Below are 23,860 nucleotides of genomic sequence, written 5' to 3' on the forward strand. Positions count from 1 at the left end.
ACCTTTTGCACAAGTATATTGTGATGTTGAGAAAGTGTTCCATTTATCTGATATATACAGACGGAATTACAGATACTACATGTGAAGTACGTTTATTTTCCCTTACGAAATATAGAAATACACGCCGGGTACATGTGCGGCCACATGGATATACATCGAGCACTGAAGAAGATACGGAAATACATGTATAGGAAAAAAATCATTATTACATTATACGGTTACACGGATACATGCCGTGTAGACGTGTACTCTCATACGTGGCACTACGGAGCCGTCCACCACGGACACGGAGCCCAGGCAGCGCAGCAGAGGCCAGGGGTGGCACGAATCGCCGTCGCCTCCGTCGCCCGCCTCCTTCTCCAAGCAAACGGAGCTGAAAAGGCCCAGCCCCGACGCCGCCACCCGGCCTCTCCATCCGCCGCTCGCCTCCCTTTCCTCCTGCTCCTCCTCCCGGCGCCTCCTCGTCACCCTCCGCGCCGCTCCACTCCACTCCCTCCCCGTCTCCTCCCCGCTACATGGGAGCGCGGGCTCCCTAGGGTGCCCCCGCCGCCGCCGCCGCCGCCGCCATGTTCGAGAGGGTGGTGAGCCAGGTGCTCGCCGGCCTCCTCGGCCGCTACGTCAAGGGCATCCAGAAGGAGCAGCTTAAGATCGGCTTCTGGAGCGGTCAGTCCTCGATCCCGCCTCCCATCCTCTCTAGCGCCCGCTTCGCCCAATCACGGCGGTTGCCTCAACCCCGAAAAACGCTGTAATTCGTGCCTGTCCTGTTGCCCCGCAGCATTTGTTTTCGAATTCCGTGACAGCGTTTGTTGTTCCTCTAGTTTTGGCTTCCATCACAGTGTAGTAGTTCTCCTGCCTGATCAGAGCCGGGTTTGATCGGACTGCGGGGTTTATCTGCAGTTTGCGCATTGTTCAGTGTTACAGTTATTTTAGTAAGACATGGTTTGCTAAGTAATTCCTCGTAGTGAACTTAATGGCTTCAGCTCGTGACAGTGCTGTGTGTGTGATCGTGATTGTGTTTTTGATGACCCCATGTGCTGCAGAGGAAATACTGCTGAAAAATGTAGAGCTGATTCTGGAAGCCTTTGACTACCTGCAGCTGCCATTCGCACTGAAGAATGGTATTGATTTCCTGATGCAATTTTAGTGTTTTCCTGTATGTTAACCATTGCATAGTTGTCAAATTTTAGTTCTGTTCTGCTGCTGTGCAGGGCGAATTGGGAAGCTAAGCATCAGGATTCCATGGAAAAAGCTTGGATGGGACCCTATTATTATTGTCATAGAAGATGTCTTTGTTTGTGCATGCCCGCGGGAGGACTCTGAGGCATGGCATTGAATTTTGGACGTATTACACTGCTCAATTTGCTCGTCACATATGTTTGCACCTTTTTGACCAATGAATTCTTTGTTTCTTGATCAGTGGAGCTCAGATTCTCTGGATAAGAGAGAACTAGCTGGAAAGTTGGCTAAACTTAATGCCATTGAGCTTGCTAAATTTTCCAGAAGAGTTACAGGTCAGCCTTCATACCCATGTTCCTTATAGGCTGTTTGGATTTATTTGATAGAGGGTTGTGATTGGGATTGGGATAAGGATATGTTAATGGGGTAGTTTTAATCCTCAATTGAAAAAGATGAAGGGTTATGATTAGCCTACCCTCGTATCCTGATCCCTTATGCCATCTATGTATCCCCAAATCAAAATACCCTTCTGTTGGTTCAGTAAATTTCAAAAAGTCATTTTATCTTTATGATAATTTACTTCACTGTTAGCTTAACAAGTTCAGTTGCGTATTCTAGGGGTAGCCTTAGTTTTCGGATTGTCACATTTTTGTTTATTTTTCTACTGCATGCCCTTTCTATTCTATTGAATATAAAATTTCACTGAACTGGTAACATAGACAAAACCTCACAATTTTCATGTCATATATACTAAGTATGCGTTTAAGTCTATAAGATGTGTTTATCAAGGAACCTTCGAAAAAAGATTTGAAGATTTCCAATAATAAACTCTTTGCAATCACTTGCTAACATATTTCTTGTACTTAAATTTATCCAAATTTAACGTAATTGCTGTAAATCTCGTGTGTGTTCAGAAGAGTTATGCAATTTACACTATTCATGACCTTCCTATTCTTTTGACCTTCAGATAACCAAACGGGCCAGTCATTTTTATCCTACATATCGGCAAAGGTATCAAACTTGCATTATTTCGCTCAAACATCAGTAATTTTGAAGGCCGTGCTGAAACATAGGTTATTTTATTGGTTTTGTTTGACTCCTGATGGCAGATACTGGACAATATCCAAGTTTCTATGCGAAATTTTCATATCGTATACATGGATACTCACAATGATCAAGTACGTCTGTTTGTATTCTATTATTCAGTGGTGTGCATGGTTTTGTTTCAGTTGGCATCTAAGTTTGGTTTCCCATGAAGATGAGGAAATACCCAAATTCCTTTTTCGTATGATATCACAATGACGGCTGAATTTAATTTGTAATCTTAACCTCTGCCCTTTTGAAAGGAAAAAAAAATCCATGTGTCCCTCTTTAGTCTATTGCCCTTCTGAAATCGTAATTTGGTTGCTTGAAGTAGATATCCAAATAACATCTAATGGGCATTTCCTTCTGCCAGCAACCTAGTTTCAGTGTACTTCACCCACTTTTGTTCTTACATCTACCGTTCTACTCTGACATCTTTCTATTTTTCTTGGTGAAATGTCAATAGGGGAACTTTGTATTTGGTTTGGAATTCTCCAGTCTCTCAATACAAACAGATACTCAGAAGCAAAGTTTTACCATGTGAGCTCATCCAATCATTTCATTCCTTTGTTCTAGAAAAAAAGCTAGATTTTGAGAACAAAAGCTTCCACTATGCTAGTTAAGTTCTTCTCCGTTTACAACTTTTTCATCATGGAAGATTAGGATTAGAGGATATGTTCTGTTTAGAAAATATATAATTTTGGAACAGATGAAACTGAGACACAATTAGTAAAAAAGAATTTGACCACGGGCAGAGGGGTGTTGTCTTAAAAGAAGGGGAGTGCTGAACCCTGGCCGGCGAGGAAAGCTCGCTGAAACCCGGTTTGAGCCTGGTGGATGGTCTCCTTGATGGGAGACTGTACCAACTGAGCTCGCTCGGTTCTCAGATGCAATTACTAAGAAATAATGGAAAAATGCTTGCGATTATGTGGAAATACCTTAGTGTCGTATCATATTGGGAATATTGCCAGCTTAACATGGAAGCATACTGTAGAAACTACCATTACACATTAATGCCTCAACTCTTGAAGGAGCACAAAACTACAAGTGGATAGTTTGCTTTTTTACTTTAAAGTTCTGTCTTTGGAGTTTCCTTTGGTGCTCTAGATTTGCTTAATGGAGCACAACCTGATTTTATTTGCGGATAAAAGCGCTCATTTTTCTGGTGTGAAAACTGTTAGGAAGGTTTTACGCTGTCGTTAAAATTTTCTCTCACATATTTTCATGGACTTTATAATGGTTATGGAATAGAAACATTGTTGCCATATACTTTGTAAGCTCACAGACATGGTATTCCATGCAATTGATTCAAACCTATATTTATACTCTGTATACAATACATTAATGTTCATCGTCTTTCTGTGCAGGTCATTGATGGCTAGGTCTAGACAAGATGAAGTAAACAAGATAATAGAGATATCAGATGTTGGAATTTACTGTCATCAGTTAGAAGAACAGCAGGACCTATGCAATGTTGGTGCTCTTGGAAATGGCCACTCAAGGGATGATTATCTTGTAAATCCATTTTCTGTGACTGTGTCTGTCCTTGTAAGTGCATTGTTCCCTCAACATGTTTCCATCAATGTCGATACTGTCATCAGTCTTCTTTTTCCAAAAGGCTTCCAGAGCTTTCTGAATACTCTCATATTTACTCAGTTGCCTTTTTTTTTTAATGTGATCAGCTTGATCTAATGCAATCATGTCTTTATTGTAGGCTAACAAAGCTGCAAAGCTTGATGGTGCCCCTCAGTATGACATGACTGTAGAGCTAAGTGCATTGGTTCGTTTTGTAATTTTTTCTAGATGTCTAATTTCATATGTAGATAGAGTATCATCTGTGATGAACTTCAGGATTGATCTGAGCACCTGCTTATATTTCCATCTTGTCTCTAGGCACTATCAGTTGATGAGATCCAGCTCCAGCAAATCTTAAATCTTTATGATTACTTCACTATCTGTGATTTGCGAACAAAGTAAGTTATTCTAAAGATGACTAAAAACTCCTATCTTGTTATCCTATTAATAAAATCCATTACCATTCATTTTGTATATGGAAACCATGGGTTTCTTTTGTTTTTCCATAAAAGATCTTGTTCCTGACTTAAAGTCATTGCCTGTTCACTTGCCCCTGATCCTTCTACCTTCAAATAGATAAGGTTGTGATGCCTGATAACTGCCGCAATATAGCCAGTAAATGGGCAATGGAATTTGCAACAGATCATCTCTCCCATAACAATATGTTACGATGGAATTAATGTCTTTGAATATATGGAACTCATTTGGTTTACTGATTTGTTTAATGTGAACAAGGGATGCCAGATTTTGAGTTACCTATAATATCTGATGCAACAAGTGAGTCTTAACAATATTCCTGTAACTTCCACAGATATGGTCGTTACCGCCCATCTCAAAGCTCTTTATCTAAGAGACACAAAGGTTGGCAGAGAAGGTGGTGGCAGTATGCTCAGAATTCAGTATTAGCAGATGTTCGCAGAAGACTGAAGAAAACTTCATGGCGTTATTTTAAGCAGCGACTGTAAGTTTGTCTTTCCTTGTTCAATTTGATTGCGACAGAATTACTATATCAGTTGAATGGTACAATATGGGCACAGTGAATTTGAAGTTTCTTGAAAGAATTTATGGCAATAAAGAACTGCTGCGTGGTTTGATGGTCTTCTTTTGTGTCATGGTTAGGTTGTCAATCACAGCAAATGCATTAAATGGTTTCATGAATATGTTTTAGTTTCTCTTTTCTGCTAGCAAGCTTCAGGGAGCTCAGACCAAAATAAAGCATAGAGCCTATCTGCTGACAGATAGGAATATTAAAAAAAATCCATTGTGCCATAGATGATACCTGAAATTGATGATCTGGTTTTCCTGTTGTAATCCTAGAAACATCACTCTTGATTTGGGTCCATCAGCAGAAGGCAGTACCTTAAAAATAGGCACACGGCTTTCAATTAGGTCTGATTGTGAGAACACCTTTCACGTTTATCATTCATTATTCACTTGTCAGTACTGCCTCATTTTGGTCCTGTACTAGCGCTTCGCTGTTTGGTGATCTTACTTAAGGTAGAACAATACTTGCATCTTTTGCTTACACGGCATTGTTTTAATCTACCGTTTTCCTTTCTATTGGATTAAAACTTCCAGTACATTTAAATATGGTGTGTTTTCTATACATTTGGCAGCAATTACCGCCTAGGATACGTCAAATTGTACCGAATGAAATTGGAACTTCTGCAGAAAGGACAGGTATTCATTTATTCATGAACTTTCATTTTTCATGATTCTGAAGTACAATAAACAATTGTTATAGTGCAAATGTACAATGAATCAAGGCTGGGTAGCTGTAACTTTGTTTCGCAAAAAAAAAGGGTAGCTGTAACTTTGCTTACTGATTCCAACCTTTTAAAGTTTACACATAAATCCTATGCATGTGGTCCTGTCAGTTTTCACTGCTGTTTTGGCAAAAAGATGCTGATTCTCACATTGAGCTCACCATACCTATATTTGGAATTTGGTCACACTGGCTATATAACCCCTTATTTGTATGTTGTTTCCCTCTTCCAAGTAAACAATATTTATCGATGAATTTTCTCTCTAGAGAAATTTCCGAATTAAAGTTTAGATTGTATTGTAACAGGAGATTTTTCCTTTATGTATATACATATGGTTTCTACGTGTCATGTTTTTCATGAATTTATATGTTTGCTTTTTTCAGATTGTTAGTAAAGACATTCTACAAGAGCTGGAAAATATGGACAAAGAATGTGATATAGATGACATACTTAACTACAGAACAATGGCAGAGCAACAACTGCAGGTAGTTGATGCTTCTATTAGAAGAATGTGTGTGGGTGATTGTGAATTATTTTGTTCAGTTTAGCCACTAGGGTTGAAAACGTGACCTAAACATTTTGACCACTGTGATTGAATTTGTATCTACCTGCATTTCATATATAACATCCATGATTCATGGTTGGTACACCACTTGGGCTGGGAAGTACCTGTTTAAGTTGGTTTGATGCTGTTTGAACTATTGTTAGCCTTGGAAGCTAAGCAAATATTGGCTCTCCAAGGCTTACACATAGTGGGCTCTAGTTTCCTGTTGGTACATATCTGTATGTGCATCATATCTGAAGTGTTGTAGTAACTCAGGGGTGACTTTGACACCAAAAATGCTGTTCAGGTCTTTCTGTTCATGAATCGTTTGGCACATCAAATACCAGCTGCTGGAAAAAAGAAACTGTTTGAGGCAATTGCTGTGACCTGCTGAAAACCCTGATTGAAGGCACTTGCTGTGAAGGACTACCAAATCGCATGTCATGTATATGTTCTTTAAAGTGGGACTGAACCAGGAGTATTATAACTTCTCTTTTTTGGGTAGAAAGTAACTTTGATACATTTATGCTTCCTAGAAGAATAAACATTATGTTTGTCTAGTGCATGCAGTATTGGAAGGTATATATATCTTTAGTTGTTCATTCTTCGCATTTTTCCTATATTCTTGTTTAAGAATGTATTTCCTTGTTTTTCAGCGTTATCTATGGTAACACCTCACTGATAATTGGCAGGAATCATTGGTGAAATCTACACAAGATACGTCTAGTCCAGGAAGTCCTCGAACTGATGAACAGTTGGCAGGGGCAAGCCGGGGGTGGCTAAACTGGCTTTCTCTTGGAATGCTTGGTGCTGGTGGAACAGCTGACAGTAGCTCATTTGCTGGTGTTGTTTCTGAAGACATTATTAAGGTTATACTTTATAGCCCTTGACTTATTCTGCTTATGTGGTTAATTCTTTTTTTTTCCTTGAACGTGGCTAACCAGTTTTATGCAGTAAGTTTTTAGGAACAGGCAGTTCTGAGATCATTATTTTCCGTTTCAGGATATATACGAGGGAACAGAATTTCATCCCGTTTCTTCTGCTGAATATTATTTGACGAAAGAAAACTACTATTCTTTGTTTGTTAGACTATCTGTTTCTCAGATAGTCACAACTGTCGCCTCCAGGCAAGTGTTGCAATTCTTTTGTCTTTTATGGCCTTTCTATAACTAGTAAAGTTAGCTACTCAAAAGGTTTGACAACCCTAGTAAGTAAAATGCACCCAGGGTCCTTAAAACTTCCCTTGGATTCTCATATAGGTCCATAAACTCTCAAAGTGAGCATCTGGTTCCTTAAAGCTTTTCAAGTTGTCCACTATAGGTCCAATAATGGTCTTATGGACCCAGATGCTCACTTTGAGAGTTCATGAATCTAGATGAGAATCCATGAAAAGTTTAAGGATCCCGGGTGCACTTTACTCCTATTCTATCATGGCTCTAAAGATTGTCTCCGCTTAGGGCGTGTTTGGTTCTGCGCCAGACTCCGCCATGCCACAAGCGAGGCGGCCCTAGAGAAAACCTGGTGCTGTTTGGTTGCTTCTTTGCTTTTAGCACGCCACACGATACACCGTTGTTTGCGGTGCGTTTTCTCGCCTCAACTATAGCCTTGCGGCACCTGCTGTGCGGCAGGGTGTGGCCGGCAACCAAACACGCCCTTAGTCTTTATAAGAGTTCTAACAACTCGCTAGGGAGGAAAATGCATCAACTTAAAAGATGTGTCGTGGTGGCAATTGAACTTGAAGTATTTTATTCTGAATGTTCACAAATACTAGCAGCTTTGTGGGGATACTGAAGTGTTAGGTTTTATAGGATTCTGTGTGGCCTAATTGAGAGTTCCAACAACTTGCATGAAAAACTGCCATCAGAAAGCCATGTTTGGTTATTTTGTAAGAGTTGCCCAGGATGATCTTATCCTGAGCTTGCCCAAAAAGCCTTGAGTCCCAAGCAAGTAATGGTAAAAATGCATTGTATGTTGGACATAAATAAATGCAGATTTACTACATTTTCATCATTTAATTCATCATGTGTCCTTCCAGGTTATTTGTTCTTTTTTTGTCAGATGCGTATATAACACTAGCAACTCAAAAATTCAATATCTTAAGTTCAATTATTTGCAGCCAATGGTCAAGATTTCTTTTGCTGCATGAATGATTTAACGTAGAGGGATGAGAGGCCCTTTGTTATCGACTAACTTTTCTGCGCATTGGTGGTCTAGGCGGTTCGGCATGAAGCTTGTAGATGCAGTGTTTGCTGGGCTTGGTATGGAATTGAAAAAATGGGATGATTCAGCAACTATTCTTGCCTGGCTTGATTCTCTTCAAGTTATCAACCCGTCAAATGATATGAAAATCTTAATGGCTGAAAAGGTACAATGTGGTTTAATCCTCAATCTTTTTTGTTCCATTTTGTGGGATGCTTATTTCTTAAATTGGTACATATTTTAGTGTAGCACTGGTGATGGTCTCGGGGCACCTGTTATCAGTATCCAAGTTGACTTTCCCAAGTCAAACCAAGGATCAGAAGCTTCAACAAGAGTACTTATGTTCATTTCTATAGAGTTAGAAATAAAGTTATTGGCTTATTGCACATGCGGTGTTCATGATTGTGCTGATATTAGTATATTGTCATGTTCCATTTCAGGTTGTTGTCCAGGAATTCAGTGCCATCTATGAACCAGAATTTTTGTTTAACGTCCTACACGTCTACGATCTGTTTTCCTCTTTCCAGTTTCAGCATGATAGGGTAAGTCTTGTTGTTGTGCATCCATATTCTATTGTAGTCTATTTTATATCTTCTTGCTTTGTTACTGTTACTGAGTTCTTATGCATAAATTTATTAAACATAGCTAACACTGGTAATTAAGAAAGAGATGGATGCAATAGCCAATATGCAATTGGTTTCCCAAGTGAGACTTTTTGAGAATGTTTGGTACAATAGAAGTTAGAATGTTTGCTGTTGTAACCATGGTCCCCTCTCTATAAATATTTTTGTTCGTTTGCAAAAATGCAAAATCGCCTGACATTAGCTCATTTTTTTCATTTCTTTGTTGGTCCTTCAAAGTGTTTAATTATACTGTATCGGTGGTAGAGAGACATTGGACATTTCATGCAGTTCTCTCTGTAAGCAATGTTATGCATGGCTATTCTGATTTACGCAGGTGCTTTCCTCTCTAAATCGGTTCGATAATTTGGGAGCACGACTTGTCTCAAAACTAAAGTATCAACTCATCTCCCCTTTCTTTTCTGTTCATACCGTAGTATGATTGTATAATTTGAGTAATATTTTGAACATAATTCAAGGTACATGTCTTCTAATCGTAAAAAGCTTATTTGGGATTTGAGGATTCACCATTTCGCCATTAGGCTACCATCACAGAATTGTGAAAGGAAAGAACTTACCATGGTATGTGCTAAACTGCTAATGCTAAATAACATTGTCTTATATAGTGCTCAATCGGCATGTTAATACCTTGATATTTATGTGAGCATAATTTCTACATATTAAGTTCCCAAATTCATATTGGTATTGATGGCTACCAGTTTTCCCTGAACCCAACCAGAATTTGATAAACTGGCCTTGTTTAATTTATTTCAAGTTTGAAATTTAAATTTGACATTTGATATGTTTGTAAATAAGTCATGGAAGCAAATTTGGAAGATGCGACTTTTTTGAAGGCCCCATTTGCCTGTGTTGTTGTTTCAAAACATGAGGCTCCTACAAAATCAATAGATGCACTTGTCAGAAGAAAGATCATTCTAATGAGTCTTAACTTAATTATCACCATCTGCATTTGTAGCTTCAATTGGTTGATTCAATGGCTAGTTTTTCTTCTTTTTTATCATTGAACAATTATTGTAACTGCAGGTTGTTGAGGCTGGAGATTTATTCATTCACTCCAAAGATAATGCTGAGGATGTTTCTCAGACACAAGAAAACAATTCCTTTCTTGATCGCATATCAAAAAGTCTTCCTAGTTATTTTTCTGATGATATGCTACTTGGTATCCAGTTGGATGAGCTTTATAACCACTTTGAAGTTGGCCTTACTGGGTTTCAGGTCAGACATGGTGCATAATTTGTTGTTCTGTTTTTTTGTTTATTGAATATCTCCATGAAACAACAATAAATGATTGTTTGCAGGTGAAGGTATTGCTGCCTGACAGACATAATGTTTCCTCCACACTGATTAAACTTGATGCTTCCATCGCACTTCAATTATGTGTATTCCTAGACGAACCAGTGCTAAAACAATTGGAGGTGAGATTTTTAAAGGACAATGACAATTTTGTCTTAAATGATCTGGTTCTGGTGTAACAGTACAAGTGTATACTGAAGTTGGTTTACCATGGTTTGTGCAATGTGTTTGCTTACACATTCTCTGTTGATGTAAGTTTTTGTAAGCAGAATTTTTTCTAAACTATTATTTTGGCAGGTTGGCTTTATTGTGCCATTCATTGACATGTACCTCTCTCAGACAATGTACAGTGCTATTGTTAATTTGCCTACAGTGAAAGGAACTAACCTTGTCAGGAACAGTACATTTGATAATGCCAAGACACATGGACACAAGAAATTAGCCTTAAATATGTCTGTCTCTCTCAAGCTAGCTAAGTTGGGTTTACAGATTGACCTTGATGGTAATTATGATGAAAGTTCAGGTATCATGGTTGCCGTTGAAGACATAGATATCAGGTTAATAATTGGCTACTAATCTTGCAATCTTGATTTTTTTTACTGTTTTCTTTTTTTTTATGTGTGGTTTGTTGTTGTAATTTGTAGGTATGCTGTCTGTGAATTGTCAGACCTTTCTCTCGTCATGAAGACGATCAATATTACTTCCAATAAGTGGAAGGATGAATCAGATTCACATGTGCTATGTTTATCAGGAAATTTAACACAATGTCCTGAAAATTCTGTTGAAGCTTGCTTGAATCTGCATTACAGAACTCACATGTATGATGATCAAATGCATCATGTGTACCAGCTAAATATACGTGATGTTGATCTGCATGTTAACCCATCTGTTATTGGCCAGATACGGATGTTTTTGAGAAATCTTGATTCAGGACCTTCAGTCGGCAGTGTTATTGAATCAGCAATGATTGATCAGGGTTCCAGGAAATCCGGAGCAAATAATGGCATGCTTCCCAAGTTTTCCTTGTCAAATTTATGTGGTGCAGATGGCACACTATTCACAGGGGTTTCTGTTGACCACTTTCCCTTTGTAGATACAGATTACACATATGGATATAGTTTTGGATGCTTAGGAACTCAAGATGTTCAAGCACAAGAAAGTTCATATTCAAAGAATGAGCAATGTCATGATTCTTCAGGTTTGAATGGCTCTCATGCATCAGATCTTGTGAGCAATTCACTGTCTATCACTCAGCATTCAAACTGTTTATCTACCTCATCAAATAACCACAAGAATGTCAGCAGAACTGTTCTGGACCTATCTCTTGTTTCAGTTAGAGTACATTTCCCGGAATCATGTGGTACTTTAGCAACAATTACCATTCCTGAATCTATAGCAACACTCACTTTTTTTGACGCAAGCTCATGGGACCTACTATTGTCTGCAAACAATTTGACTCTTGCTTCACCATGGACTCCACCAAACATCCATGAGCTACTCTGGGGCACGTGTTCGCATCATAATGCTAGCGTGCTCAATGTCCGAGTTAAAAAAGACTTACCTGCACTGTCAACCGAAGTTTGTGTTGGAATTCAAAATGTTTGCTGTGTATTGCCATCAAAGTTACTGGCTATGTTTGTTGGATTCTTTTTGTTGGATGACTGGAATCCTATAGCAGAACAGGAACACCCGTTGGCAGGTAACAATCTTGAGTGCATGGGAGAATCACACGATTGCATAACATACAAATTTGAGATCTGTGATTGTGTCGTAATTTTTCCTGTGGAAGAGCAAGATTTCTTTTGTCTAAAGCTGGGAGTTCCACATTTTTTCTGTGAGTTCATTGCAACTGGAAGTTCTGTAGAATTTGCAAAGCGTATTCCCAAAGAATTCTTCAGTTCGGAGTGCATAGTTTCCAGTAGAGTTGATGTCATCTGCATATATGCAAGAAATGCATCCATATCACTTCTATTCGTAGGTGAACAAACAAATTTTATGCTGAAGCTTGATGAGAATATTCCTAAGAGAATCCATTCTCTTATTGAAAAGCTTGATGCTGGCATATGGATTCAGGTTCCTTGCAAAGAAATATCGTGGTCCCAGCAGCCTATTTTGCCCACCTCAATTATGAGCAAAATATCACAATGCAACTTGATTGCTGAAGGTACCAGATCATTATTGATCTTGCTTTTTAACTTCTTGAGATGTCTTTATGTAATATTAACTTCTTGCAGTGCCAAATCTTTTACTTCTTGAACTTTGTCAAATCTTCTACAGATCTCTATTTTATAAATGGGATGGAGACAGTTATTGGTGTTATTGACCAGTTAATTTCGATTGGCAAAGAAAGCAAAATGTACAATGGCAATGCCTTGCAGTTTTTAGAACATAGAAGTTTCAATGAGGACAACCCTGACCCTAACGAGCGTACCAATATCACCATTTCGATCAAGGATCTGAGGATTCTCTTGGGTCGCTCGAAAGATAAAAATTTGGCACTGGAGAGGATTGCCACTGCAAACCTGGAGTTTGGTGTTTCTGCTGTACTAATTAGTGAAAAACCAGAGCGCATGAACCTTGAGATTGTTTCTTTAGCCCTGCAGTCACCCGGTGGTTACATTCTCATCTCCATTGTTTCTGATGGGCCTCTATCTCCTGTTTTCATCAAGTTTACAAAGCACCATGCTGGACAAGATGAGATATTACTAAGTGTACCCCTTTTCGAGGTCTGGTTATATTTAGAGGATTGGAATACGATTGTTAATCATTTCCATTCATATGTAAAGAAAAAGGTAGACAGTTTGCCAATGGAGCATCCAGCAGCTTCGCCTCAATTCCCAGAGACGACATCATCACCATTTATTGCATCAGAATTTAGTTCACGAGATGATCCCAACTTAGTGGTAACATGCGAAAGTATTGCTGGTGTTGTTCATATACCTATCTGGGAGAAAGAAGAAAATCACACAAGAAATCACATGGCCGGGACTCCCGCTTCTTTTACAGTGCAAATGAGCACTCATCATGAGGCAGATGATATTCAATATCGTGAACCAAAAGGTTGCAAGTTTGTCACCTTAACTTTTGAGAGTAAACATTTTGTGGTGATGTCAGGTGATAGCTGCATGAATTTTAAATGTGATTTAGAGAGGATGAAGATAATGCTGGAAATGATTCAAGAGAACAAGGGTACCTCTGTTCCATTTCTGCATATATCTAAGGTCAAATCTTCTGGTTATATTCATCAGTCAGCAAAGGGTTTGGAACATGTTTCTGTTGATCTACAAGCTGAATACATGGATGCTAGTTTTTCGCACCAGATATTTAGCTTTTGGCGCAATATGGAACTCAAATTTCCTGCTGCATCATCTGCACCCTCCTTTTGTTCTGTGACATTCAAGGCAGGATTAAGGAAAGGGTCTCTTCTTCTAAATGATGGAAGGGTAAGTAGTGTTCCATTGATGCTAGTCCTTGGACTTTATTAAACTAGCTGCTTATTAAATGTTGGAAATGTTTGGTTCAGCTATGTGCATCAATACTGATGCCCATTGGAAGATTAAAAAAAACAGTTCAATTATATTGGCATCAAAAGAGCATCGTGAAATGTTAATGTGAATTATGTAATGACAGAAACATCACAAAATGGACTAACTATCATAAAGCGTTAGATGACAGGACAAATTTTACTAGTACTATTCACAGATCAATATATAATTTTGTAAGCAGCAAGATACAGAGATGTTTTGATCTAAAGATGAATTTGGACCACCAGACATGATCAGGCAAGGCATGGGTTATGTTTGTTTCATTATTTGGTAATATTAGATAGATTTGAGCATATTTCTGTAATTTAGTTAAAAAATGGATTTGTATATATTTTTATGAACTTTTTATACATCAAATATGATATGTGGCATTATGTTTCATTCAAGCTCTAACCTTATACTCTTTGTTCTCGGTAATTTTGACAGTGGAGCAGTCATGGACCTGTAATAGAGACCTTATTGAAGAATTTAACTGTGCAATTTAGTCAAATGAAGGATCAGACAGAAGTTTCTGCTTTTGTTGACCTTCTAGTAAATTACAACAACATTGACAAGGTAAAATAATACTCTATTCTTGCCTCTCAAATTTTGGCTATGATGGTGCTGGAATAACAACTTATATTTTTGTAGGTTATGTGGGAACCTTTCATAGAACCCTCAAGGTTTCAGCTAAATATGCTTAGAAAATGTGCTGATTGTGCGCTGGATATATCACCCAGTACTGATGTGTGTTTAAGTTCAAGCAAGCAGCTTAATCTGAATATATCAGAACCCTTAATTGAGGTATGTGAATGTGATTCTGGTATACTGTGATTTTTCTCTTGGCATGAAGCAAATGTTGTTAATACTTTTACTATCAGTAGCTTTAAGCGATAGCTTTTGTAGTTTAATTGCTGATAAAAAACATTTCGATTCAAGAATCAGGATAGTAAATCATTTCCCATTTCTTTTATATCTTCTATATATCTTTTTCAAGGAAAATAAGAGGTTGGTGCAAGATTTGGGTTTTAGGAATTTTGATCACTTGTAATAGTAGAATCTTGATCCAGATCACTTGTAATGATAGAATGTATAATTATCTATGAGGCCCAGTTCTTAAATTATTGTTTTGAACTCTTCATTTGCATATGCAGGCTATCATCAGACTTAGCAAGATGATAACAGATTCTCTTGATCCAAGTAATGGTGGTGGTCTTCGAGAAGATCCTGGAATCTTGAGATTAAGCCATGATGATGTGCGTACCAGAAGATATGCACCATACATTCTCTCAAATGACACATCGTTGCCCTTTAGGTTCAAGGTGTACCGTGGTGCTGTTAATTCAGATGATATTGACAATTTCTCTGTAATAGATGAAAACTTTGTGCCAGCAGGGTATGCTGTCCCAATTTACGTCGAAGAAACTCTTGATGAATTCTTTTTCCAACACAGAGAAGCACGATCTTCTGAACATCTCATTGAGAAACGGATGAATGCTGTATCACACTATATGATCTCCATTGAGTTTGATGGAACGTCAGGGCCTTCAAAGCCAATGTCAATGGACCTTGTGGGCATTTACTTCTTTGAAGTAAACTTCTCTTCAAGTAAAAAGCCAATTCTCGGTGAAGAAAGTTTAGGAGCATTTTCGTCTAATAGAAAGGGTAACGATGGGTTAATTGTGCCTGTGGTGCTCGATGTTTCCTTACAGAATTACAGCAAGCGTATACGAGTTTACTCAACGGTAATGACTAATGCCGTTTGAATAATCAATTAACTCTACCATTGGATGTGTACACATATTAATGGCCTCCTTTTCTAGGTTATACTGTACAATGAGACATCAATGCCCCTCGAATTGAGGTTCGATATACCATTTGGTGTATCTTCAAAGGTACATAATTTCAACTTTGTAACAATTTTTAACTCTTTAGATGAACTTACTACTAGGAAATTAAGTTGCATTTCTATGTCTTCAAAATTTTCATCTCTATCCAAGGTTAAAAAAAAATCCACCAAAAGAACCAACTGTGAGATTTCTTATGTAAACTTTATTCTTCAGGTAATAGGGCCCATTCCTCCAAACAAAGAGATTCCACTGCCGGTTCATTTGTCTGAAGCTGGCCAGATTAGGTGGCATCCTGTTGGCAGAACATACCTATGGAGTGAAACCCGCTCCCTATCAAGTTTGCTTTCACGTGAAAGCAGGGTTGGGTTCATGAAATCATCTGTTTGCTATCCTGCTCACCCTAGTAAGGATCCATTTCGTTGCTGCATATCTGTTGAAGAGTACAATGTCCCTTCATCTATAAGTACCCGGAAGGGTCAGTTCTGTAGTGAACGTTTGAACGCACAACCAGTTCTTGGAAGTTCTTCTCCAAGTAATACTAAGCAGAGTTTGACAAGGACACATTTTATACGACATGTGAGGCTTAATACACCACTTCTCATAAAGAACTATCTCCCTGTGTGCATTTCTTTGACAATAGATAACGGTGGGTCTGCACGTGTAGTTTCGCTAAAGGAGGTAAGGTTCTGGTGCCATGCATATATCTTATCTCAGCTCATTTGTTTTTTCACTTTCAAAGTTGTGAATCATATTCACAGGTGGGCTCTGCCTCTGTTTTTTCTGTTGATCCCTCCAACGATCTTGGAATTACAATTGATATTCAAGATTATAGGTCCTTGGCCATAAAGTTTCCCCGGGCCGAATCGTTCTCTACTGCAGCCAAGTCAAATGGCTTCAAATTCTCCACAACAGAGACAATTACTTTCTACTCGAATCTGTCGAATTGTATGGAGTTCGGACTTCCTTTTTATTTTTGAAGAACTTACGCCCACTATATAATAAAGCTCTGATGTCAATTTGTTCTGCAGCTCCTCTTAATGTTATGCTGGAGAAATCAATGGATGCTCGTTCTGGCGCAAGAGAGTTGTATCTTTCTGTTCCATTTTTGTTGTACAATTGCACAGATCTATTGCTTACTGTCACTGAAAGCAGCTATGAGAGAAGTGGATCCACCCTTGTGATTCCTCCTAGTTTTGAGTTGGATGGACATGCAAGGCATTTGCTTGAAAAAAGTGGTCTTTCTCTTGTTGATCCATCCATACAGTAAGTGTCTTTCTGTCCTTTAGAATTCAGTTTTTATGTCCGTTTTAACAATCTGTACAAATTTCTCTTACAGGCACGTTGTAGGCAAAATGCCTGTGTTAGATTTGATGGATGGATCTTCTTCAGTGATAAGTTGTACCAATAACAGTGAGTCTGTAAAGAAAGAATTTGACAAAGAGGTTAAAGCTTATATGTTTGCTCCTGATGGACACACTCCAGCAACTGAACTTTCAGTTAAGTTGAATGCTTATCCACCTAATAATGGAACTGAAACAACTCGGCGAGATTGGTCAAATCCCTTCCTCCTTGTCCCTGGAAGTGGTTCAACAAATATTACTATTCCTCAGTCATCTACTTCTGGTGCCTTTTTAGTTGCAGCGGCATCCATACCTGTTTCAACTGAACTTTTTGGAAGGACAAGAGCTATTGCTTTCAGACCAAGGTAATTGAATGGTTTCCATTTCATCAAGTTGTGGCGACATATTTGTTTCCAATTGTCATCCTTGTCTACCGCAACTTTATAAATAGTGTTGAATTTTCCCTATATAAAATGTTTCAGAGCACTATATTTGAGGAACTATTCCAGTCATTAGAAAGCAAAGCAACAAAATAATAGTTATGTTCTTTGTTCCTACTATTTTGCAGATATGTGATATGCAATGCTTGCAGCAATGATTTGTTCTTTCGACAAAAAGGAACGAGGTTTTCTAAGCACTTAAGTTCTGGGCAACACTCTTTCCTTCACTGGTCTGATACAGCAAGGTGATTTGCATCATTTACTACCCTGTATACCTTGGCAGTCTGGTTTGTTTGAACCTATGAACTGTTTAACACAAAAATTGGATTTTTACGGTTTAGATGCATGCTGCAGAAATCTGGATTGAAATTTTATACAGCCCTACTTTCTCCAATGATGTGTTCATGCCACAGTTGTTTACTATATACTGATGTGACTTTATATTTAAAAAATATTAAATGAAAATGAATCCTATTCTTGCTTATATTTAAAAATTGAAAGTGTACTAAACCTCATTCTTATCAGAGTGCTGTGTGTTGTAACTCTCTTCTTCTATTAATGCAATGATACACAGCTGTCCTGCGTGCTTGAGAAAAAAAAATCAGAGTGCTATGCTCATTTTGTTCTCTGTACATCTTCCTATATTTTACTGTTTGTGCTGAACAACCTTGTTTTCAGAGAGTTGCTGGTATCCATTCGATTTGATGGGCCAGGATGGCAATGGTCGGGAAGTTTTTTCCCTGATCACCTGGGAGATGCTCAACTGAAAATGAGGAATAGTGCCTCAGGTGTATCATATATGGTTCGAGTTGAGGTTCAAAATGCTGATCTAGACATACACAGCAAGAAATTTTCTGGAAGAAACAATATCAATACTGGTACAGTACTAATTCTGCTTTCTGATGACAAGACTGGTTTTGTACCTTACAGGATCGACAATTTTTCGATGGAGGTAACTAGTTTGTGCTTCCTAGCTTTGTTTGGAAATTGAATTATTATCATTTTTATGATTACTCTTTCAATAAATTCAGAAATTGCGGATATATCAGCAGAGATGTGAATCTATTGAAACAATTGTTTATCCCTACACATCCTGTGAATATGCTTGGGATGAGCCTTGCTATTCTCATCGCCTTACTGTTGAGGTATGTAGCTTGTTATCAATTTGACTTGTCTTAAACAAATTATGCAACATTGAATAGTTTTAAAAAAAAAATTATGCAACATCGTTTCTCCCTCATACTATGTACAGATTCCTGGAGAACGAAGTTTGGGTACATTCAATCTGGACATTCTCAATGATGATGTTCATGTGTTGCTACCATCCACATCTGAGGTAAATAAATGTCTTCAAATTTGATTAGCATGTCTCTTCATGGGTTCTAACAGAATATATCCGAGTGTTTTATTGTCAACAACTACTATTCCATGAAAGTGGTATAGTGAGACTCATGGGTTGTCCTCACTGAGCCAGGGCAAGCAAAAGTTGTGCTGACTGAGTTTTGTTTATTCTTGCTTTAGTTTTTCTTTTTCTTTTTCCCTTTTGGCGACTGTTACCTTTTATTCCTCAATATAGTGAGTGCCCCCCCCCCCCCCCACACACACACACACCCCACCACCACCACCACCATTTTGAGAGATTTCTATGTTTAAGTCTAGAATGTCCATGGTACATTGTCCAGATGTTTGTAGTAACTTCCCCCGTGTGATTAGAATTTGGAAGTCTTTAACTTCCAGTCCAGAAACGGTTTGTATTTTTTGAGAATGACATCAAATAAACGGAGAAAACTTGATTGATGCCTGTCTTTATATATCGTAATTGTCAGCTAATTTTCACATTTTTTCCTTACGTTAATATGTCTTATACATATCTTTTATAAATATTTTTTTACAGAAACCTGAAAGGAAATTTTGCATTTCAGTACATGCAGAAGGAGCAATTAAGGTTGGTTTCAGGCCCACTAACTACCCTAGAACTGTTTGATCCTTTTGTTTTATCAATTTTTGATTTGCAATCATAATATGCAGGTGCTAAGTGTTATTGATTCAAACTGTCACAATACGGAAACAAAAGAACCAAAGGAACCTAAAGTTGCTGATCAGAAACTGGAGCTTGAGATGAACTTTGCTGAAGTTATCAACATACACATACCATTCATCGGGATATCTTTAATAAGCTCTTCTCCCCAGGTGAACTCTCTATGAGCTTTAGATGAACTTTGCCTAAGTTATCAAAATACACTTGTTAATCGTCATTCATTGGAATATATTTAATCCTACCATCATTTTTTTTCATCGCTTACGGCTTAAGGGAAGTTTGTTTTACTATACTTATTTTTCTTTGGCAGGAATTGTTGTTTGTTTCTGCCAAGGAGATGATGATCGTTGCCATGCAGAGTTTAGATCAGCAGCGATTTACAGTTGAAATACAATCTATGCAAATCGATAATCAGTTCCCTGATAGCCCACACCCTGTCATGTTGTCATTCGAGGGCAGTCAAAAGGGAAAATCCATGAATTTTTTTAAGAGTAAAGATACTAAACTGAGATCAGCAAGTGACAATCTTTCCAATACCACAGAACCTGTGCTGCGGTTTGCTGCAGCTAAATGGAGAACCAGAGATGTCTCATTTGTTTCCTACCAGTGTATAAACATAAGGTACTCCTTGCTCTTTGGTTACATATCATTATATCTGTACTTATAGTGACACTTTTTGTTTGTTGGTTGGCAGTGTAGCACCTGTTCGCCTTGAACTTGAAGAACGACTCGTATTGAGCATGATTGAATTTTTTAGATCTGTTTCCTCTAGAATAAATCTTGGACACTTAGAGGAAAATCTTGAGTTAAGTATTTTAGGTGGTGCTACGGATCTGTTAAGAGAATATGAAAAAATCTCAAAGCACTTATCGGACAAGCCCCTGGTGCAAGACAGTGAATTGTTGCCTTCTGTTGTTCCAGTTGGTGCTCCATGGCAACAGATACACCTATTAGCGAGAAAGCAGAAAAAGGTGCACATTGAATTGTTTCAGTTGACTCCTGTCAAGTTGACTTTCAGGTTAGCTCTTCTCTTTGTGGTCATTACTGCAGGAAAATATGTATATCAACTTACCATTGACAGACGTTTTCTGATGTAGTTTTACAAGCACACCATGGCTCAGTAGGAATGAATGTGGTTCGGATCCCAGCACAGGTTTCAACAACACTACTGCGATCCAGGTAGAGACACATATCGCTTAACAGATTGATCTCTTTTATGACCATTTTCTATTTTTATAGTGTTACTTAATCCAGCCTCACAATTGCTTATTCAACATAGCAGCCGTCTTTGCGTGTGTTTGTAACCTCATTATGCATTGCAACTTCTTTACTAGAATGGTATATACAAAAGAGCATTTTTTCACTTTGGTTCTATGGATCTATTCTACAATAATAACTGATTCCCCACAAAAAGAAGTTCCAATGTCAACTTCAGAAGAGAAAAAGGGCCTTGAATGAGGTCATTCTTTTTAACTATAGGAACGCATGAATGATTTTTGCTCAATGTGCAACTACCAAAATTGCCATGGATTGCAGACAATGTCTCCCTGCTTCCGAAACTCTAATGTTTATGATGTACAATTATAAGGTTGCTTAGTAATATTTTTTAGTATGAATATAGATTTATCTCAATGGTTCTTTTTTTCCATCCGCATGCTTTTAGATGTACGCAGTTCTCCTGCGTGTTCGAGAAAAAAAAAATGCTTTTAGATATTTGTTTGATCTACTGGTAGTATGTATGATCTGCAAATTTGTTTTAGAATGCATTCTTTTGCCACTAAATGGTGCCATTTTGGTTGCAGAGAGGTCTTATGGCCCTCTTAGATGTTGAAGGAGTACCAGTTCACCTTGGAGAAATAATGGTGGAAAATCTTATGGCCAGTTGGCAATCTGTTCAGGACATTCTTGTGAGGCATTATAGCAGGCAAATCCTCCATGAACTTTACAAGGTAAATGCTAGCATCCAAAATGGAACTGACTAGAATGCAAAATTTTAAGCACGTATTGAACAATGTTTGAGTTTAGAATGTGAGATATCTTATCGCATAAAGAAGACATTATTAATTCAACCAGGGAAAAAAATCTTGAGTGCTGTACCTGTCTGTGTGCAGCCTAGGGCTTAAAATGTTGGTGACTCTGTAATGAATGTGGCAAACCTTACCTTTTTCCTGTTAAGCTTGAAAAGTGTCTCCTTTTCCAAAGTCTATCTACATGAATTGGGATCGACATTTATTATGTTCTGCGGTTTATTGCAGGTTTTAGGTTCTGCTGGCGTTATAGGAAATCCTATGGGTTTTGCTAGGAATGTTGGGTTTGGTTTAAAGGACTTCATATCTGCCTCAAGGAAAGGGAAATTACAGGTTTGTAAATGTGAAGTCTTAGCAGGAATGTGCATTATTTAACCTTCCATCTTAACATCAAAGATCTATGTATTGCTCTTTTTACAGAGTCCGGTTGAACTATTAAACGGTTTAGCACAAGGTTCAAAAACTCTTATTGGAAGTACAGTTTATGCAGTCAGCAGCGCCACTTCTCACTTCAGTAAAACTGCTTATAAGGTATTTATGCTAATGGCCAGTTTGATCATTAAAGGTGCATTTCCTGGGATCACTGCTAAGGAATAATTCCACTTTTCAGGGCCTTGTTGCCTTTACGTATGATGAGCAAGCTACTTCAAAAATGGAAGAACGGGAAAGGCAGCTAGGTTTGCATGGGGAAGGAGTACTGAATGGGTTTCTAGAGGTAAAAGCCATATCTCTCTTGATTGTGCATTGTCATCTGATTTTAGCAAATTTACAACCAATGCCCCTTTGCACTTTGAAACTAAACCATAGATGACCTCATTCTTGGGTCATGAGGGCTACTTGAAATGAAACTTATCTTTCTACTTTATTTTATTTTTGCTTTTCACCATACACCTCTTTGGACCTTTATCTAAGCACCATGTGTGTTCTGCACTGCAATGATTTCTGCAGGGTCTGACTGGGCTCCTCCAATCACCAATCCGGGGTGCTGAGAAACATGGTCTTCCTGGGGTCATCTCAGGTACTACGATTCTATTAAGCATTCATATCTATTTATTATTGTTTCCCATATTTGACCAGCTGCATATCTGTTTCTACAGGTTTAGCAATGGGAACTGCTGGGCTTGTGGCGCGGCCTATGGCTAGCATTCTTGAAGCCACAGGCAGAACTGCCCAGAGCATAAGAAACAGAAGCAACCCTCATGAATCCAACCGCTTGCGTGTTCGTTTCCCCAGGCCTGTTGCCAGAGATCGTCCTTTGTTTCCGTACTCCTGGGAAGAAGCCATCGGCATATCATTGCTTGCCCGAGCTGATGGTGGTAGACTAAAGGAGGAGACATTTGTCATGTGCAAAACACTCAAGGAGCCTGGGAAGTTCCTCGTGCTGACCGAGAAGCTTCTTCTGCTAGTCTCAAGCCCATATTTGGTGGATCTAGGGTCACCTCAGTTTGTGGGTGTTCCTCCTGACCCTCAGTGGTCAATTGACACGGAGATGCACCTCAAGAGCGTTGTTCATCTGGACAGGTCTCTGGAGGTTGTGAATATTGTTGGGAGCAATGGAGAGACTTCGCCGAGGGACAAAAGAGGCGGCGCGAGAAACAGGGTCATGAACTCGGCCTTTGTCCCCCTGTTTCACCTCAGCATCGAGCTGCCAAACGTTGAGGATGCAGAAGGCACACTGCAGGTGCTAGAGGCACTCATCGACAAGGGGAGGGCACGGAGGTGGGATAAGAACATCCTACACCGAAGCAACATCAGTTGAGGTCTTTATGCGCACGCGACTTGTACAGTTTATGCCAGATGACATCGTACATGGGGGAGCTAGTGTGATTTTGTAAGTAACCCAGTGTTTCATAGGTGATCCACCGTGGCGCAGCTGGACGCGCTTCGGTTTTTTGCAGACTAGTGTACACATGTAGGTATAGGAAATTTTGTCGAAACACATTTGTAAATATTTTGCGCGTGCAAATGTCAACAGGCTTTTCTCTGGTCTCCTCTCTTTCGGTATGTGTTTGCATATGCATATAGTTTTCGCACGCAGAAGGCACTGCTGGTTCCCAGACGATCAAGGGCAACACAGCAATAAACAAGTCGACTGTCGGGTAAATTGATGTACAGAGAAACCTAGGGAAACACAGCAATTCCAGACGATCTGAACGAACAGACGAATTAAATGTTCAAATTGACGGTCAATACAAACAAAGATCAAACTGGAACATATAGTGAAGTAAACAGAATAAGAACAGAGATAAACTGAAACATATAGTGAAGTAAACAGAATAAGAACAAAGATAAACTGAAACATATAGTGAAGTAATCAGAATAAGAAGCGGCAAGCCGATCCAAACACAGCCAATCATCACAAGA

The 23,860-nt window shown here is 38.7% G+C and overlaps 1 protein-coding gene across 1 annotated transcript; it reads left to right on the top strand.

The window, feature by feature from the left end:
- Positions 1–309: 309 nt before the first annotated feature.
- On the top strand, positions 310–23,480 carry LOC117861424 (intermembrane lipid transfer protein VPS13). Its single transcript, XM_034744984.2, has 48 exons — positions 310–663; positions 1,041–1,118; positions 1,209–1,321; positions 1,418–1,511; positions 2,144–2,187; positions 2,286–2,354; positions 2,726–2,799; positions 3,627–3,807; positions 3,974–4,039; positions 4,153–4,232; positions 4,646–4,795; positions 5,451–5,514; positions 5,984–6,085; positions 6,837–7,013; positions 7,147–7,271; positions 8,359–8,509; positions 8,588–8,677; positions 8,784–8,885; positions 9,301–9,359; positions 9,443–9,545; positions 10,008–10,199; positions 10,283–10,399; positions 10,575–10,834; positions 10,922–12,441; positions 12,555–13,720; positions 14,249–14,377; positions 14,453–14,605; positions 14,956–15,546; positions 15,625–15,696; positions 15,865–16,329; positions 16,410–16,596; positions 16,680–16,914; positions 16,988–17,356; positions 17,560–17,676; positions 18,110–18,383; positions 18,463–18,576; positions 18,684–18,767; positions 19,326–19,376; positions 19,460–19,621; positions 19,780–20,090; positions 20,164–20,487; positions 20,567–20,648; positions 21,272–21,418; positions 21,725–21,829; positions 21,917–22,027; positions 22,107–22,211; positions 22,445–22,514; positions 22,594–23,480. Exons 1-48 carry the CDS (start codon positions 567–569, stop codon positions 23,253–23,255), a joined length of 10,194 nt encoding a protein of 3,397 aa, XP_034600875.1. The 5' UTR covers positions 310–566; the 3' UTR covers positions 23,256–23,480.
- Positions 23,481–23,860: the final 380 nt, after the last annotated feature.

Source organism: Setaria viridis, chromosome 6 (assembly GCF_005286985.2).
Source record: "Setaria viridis chromosome 6, Setaria_viridis_v4.0, whole genome shotgun sequence".
Lineage (NCBI taxonomy): Eukaryota > Viridiplantae > Streptophyta > Magnoliopsida > Poales > Poaceae > Setaria > Setaria viridis.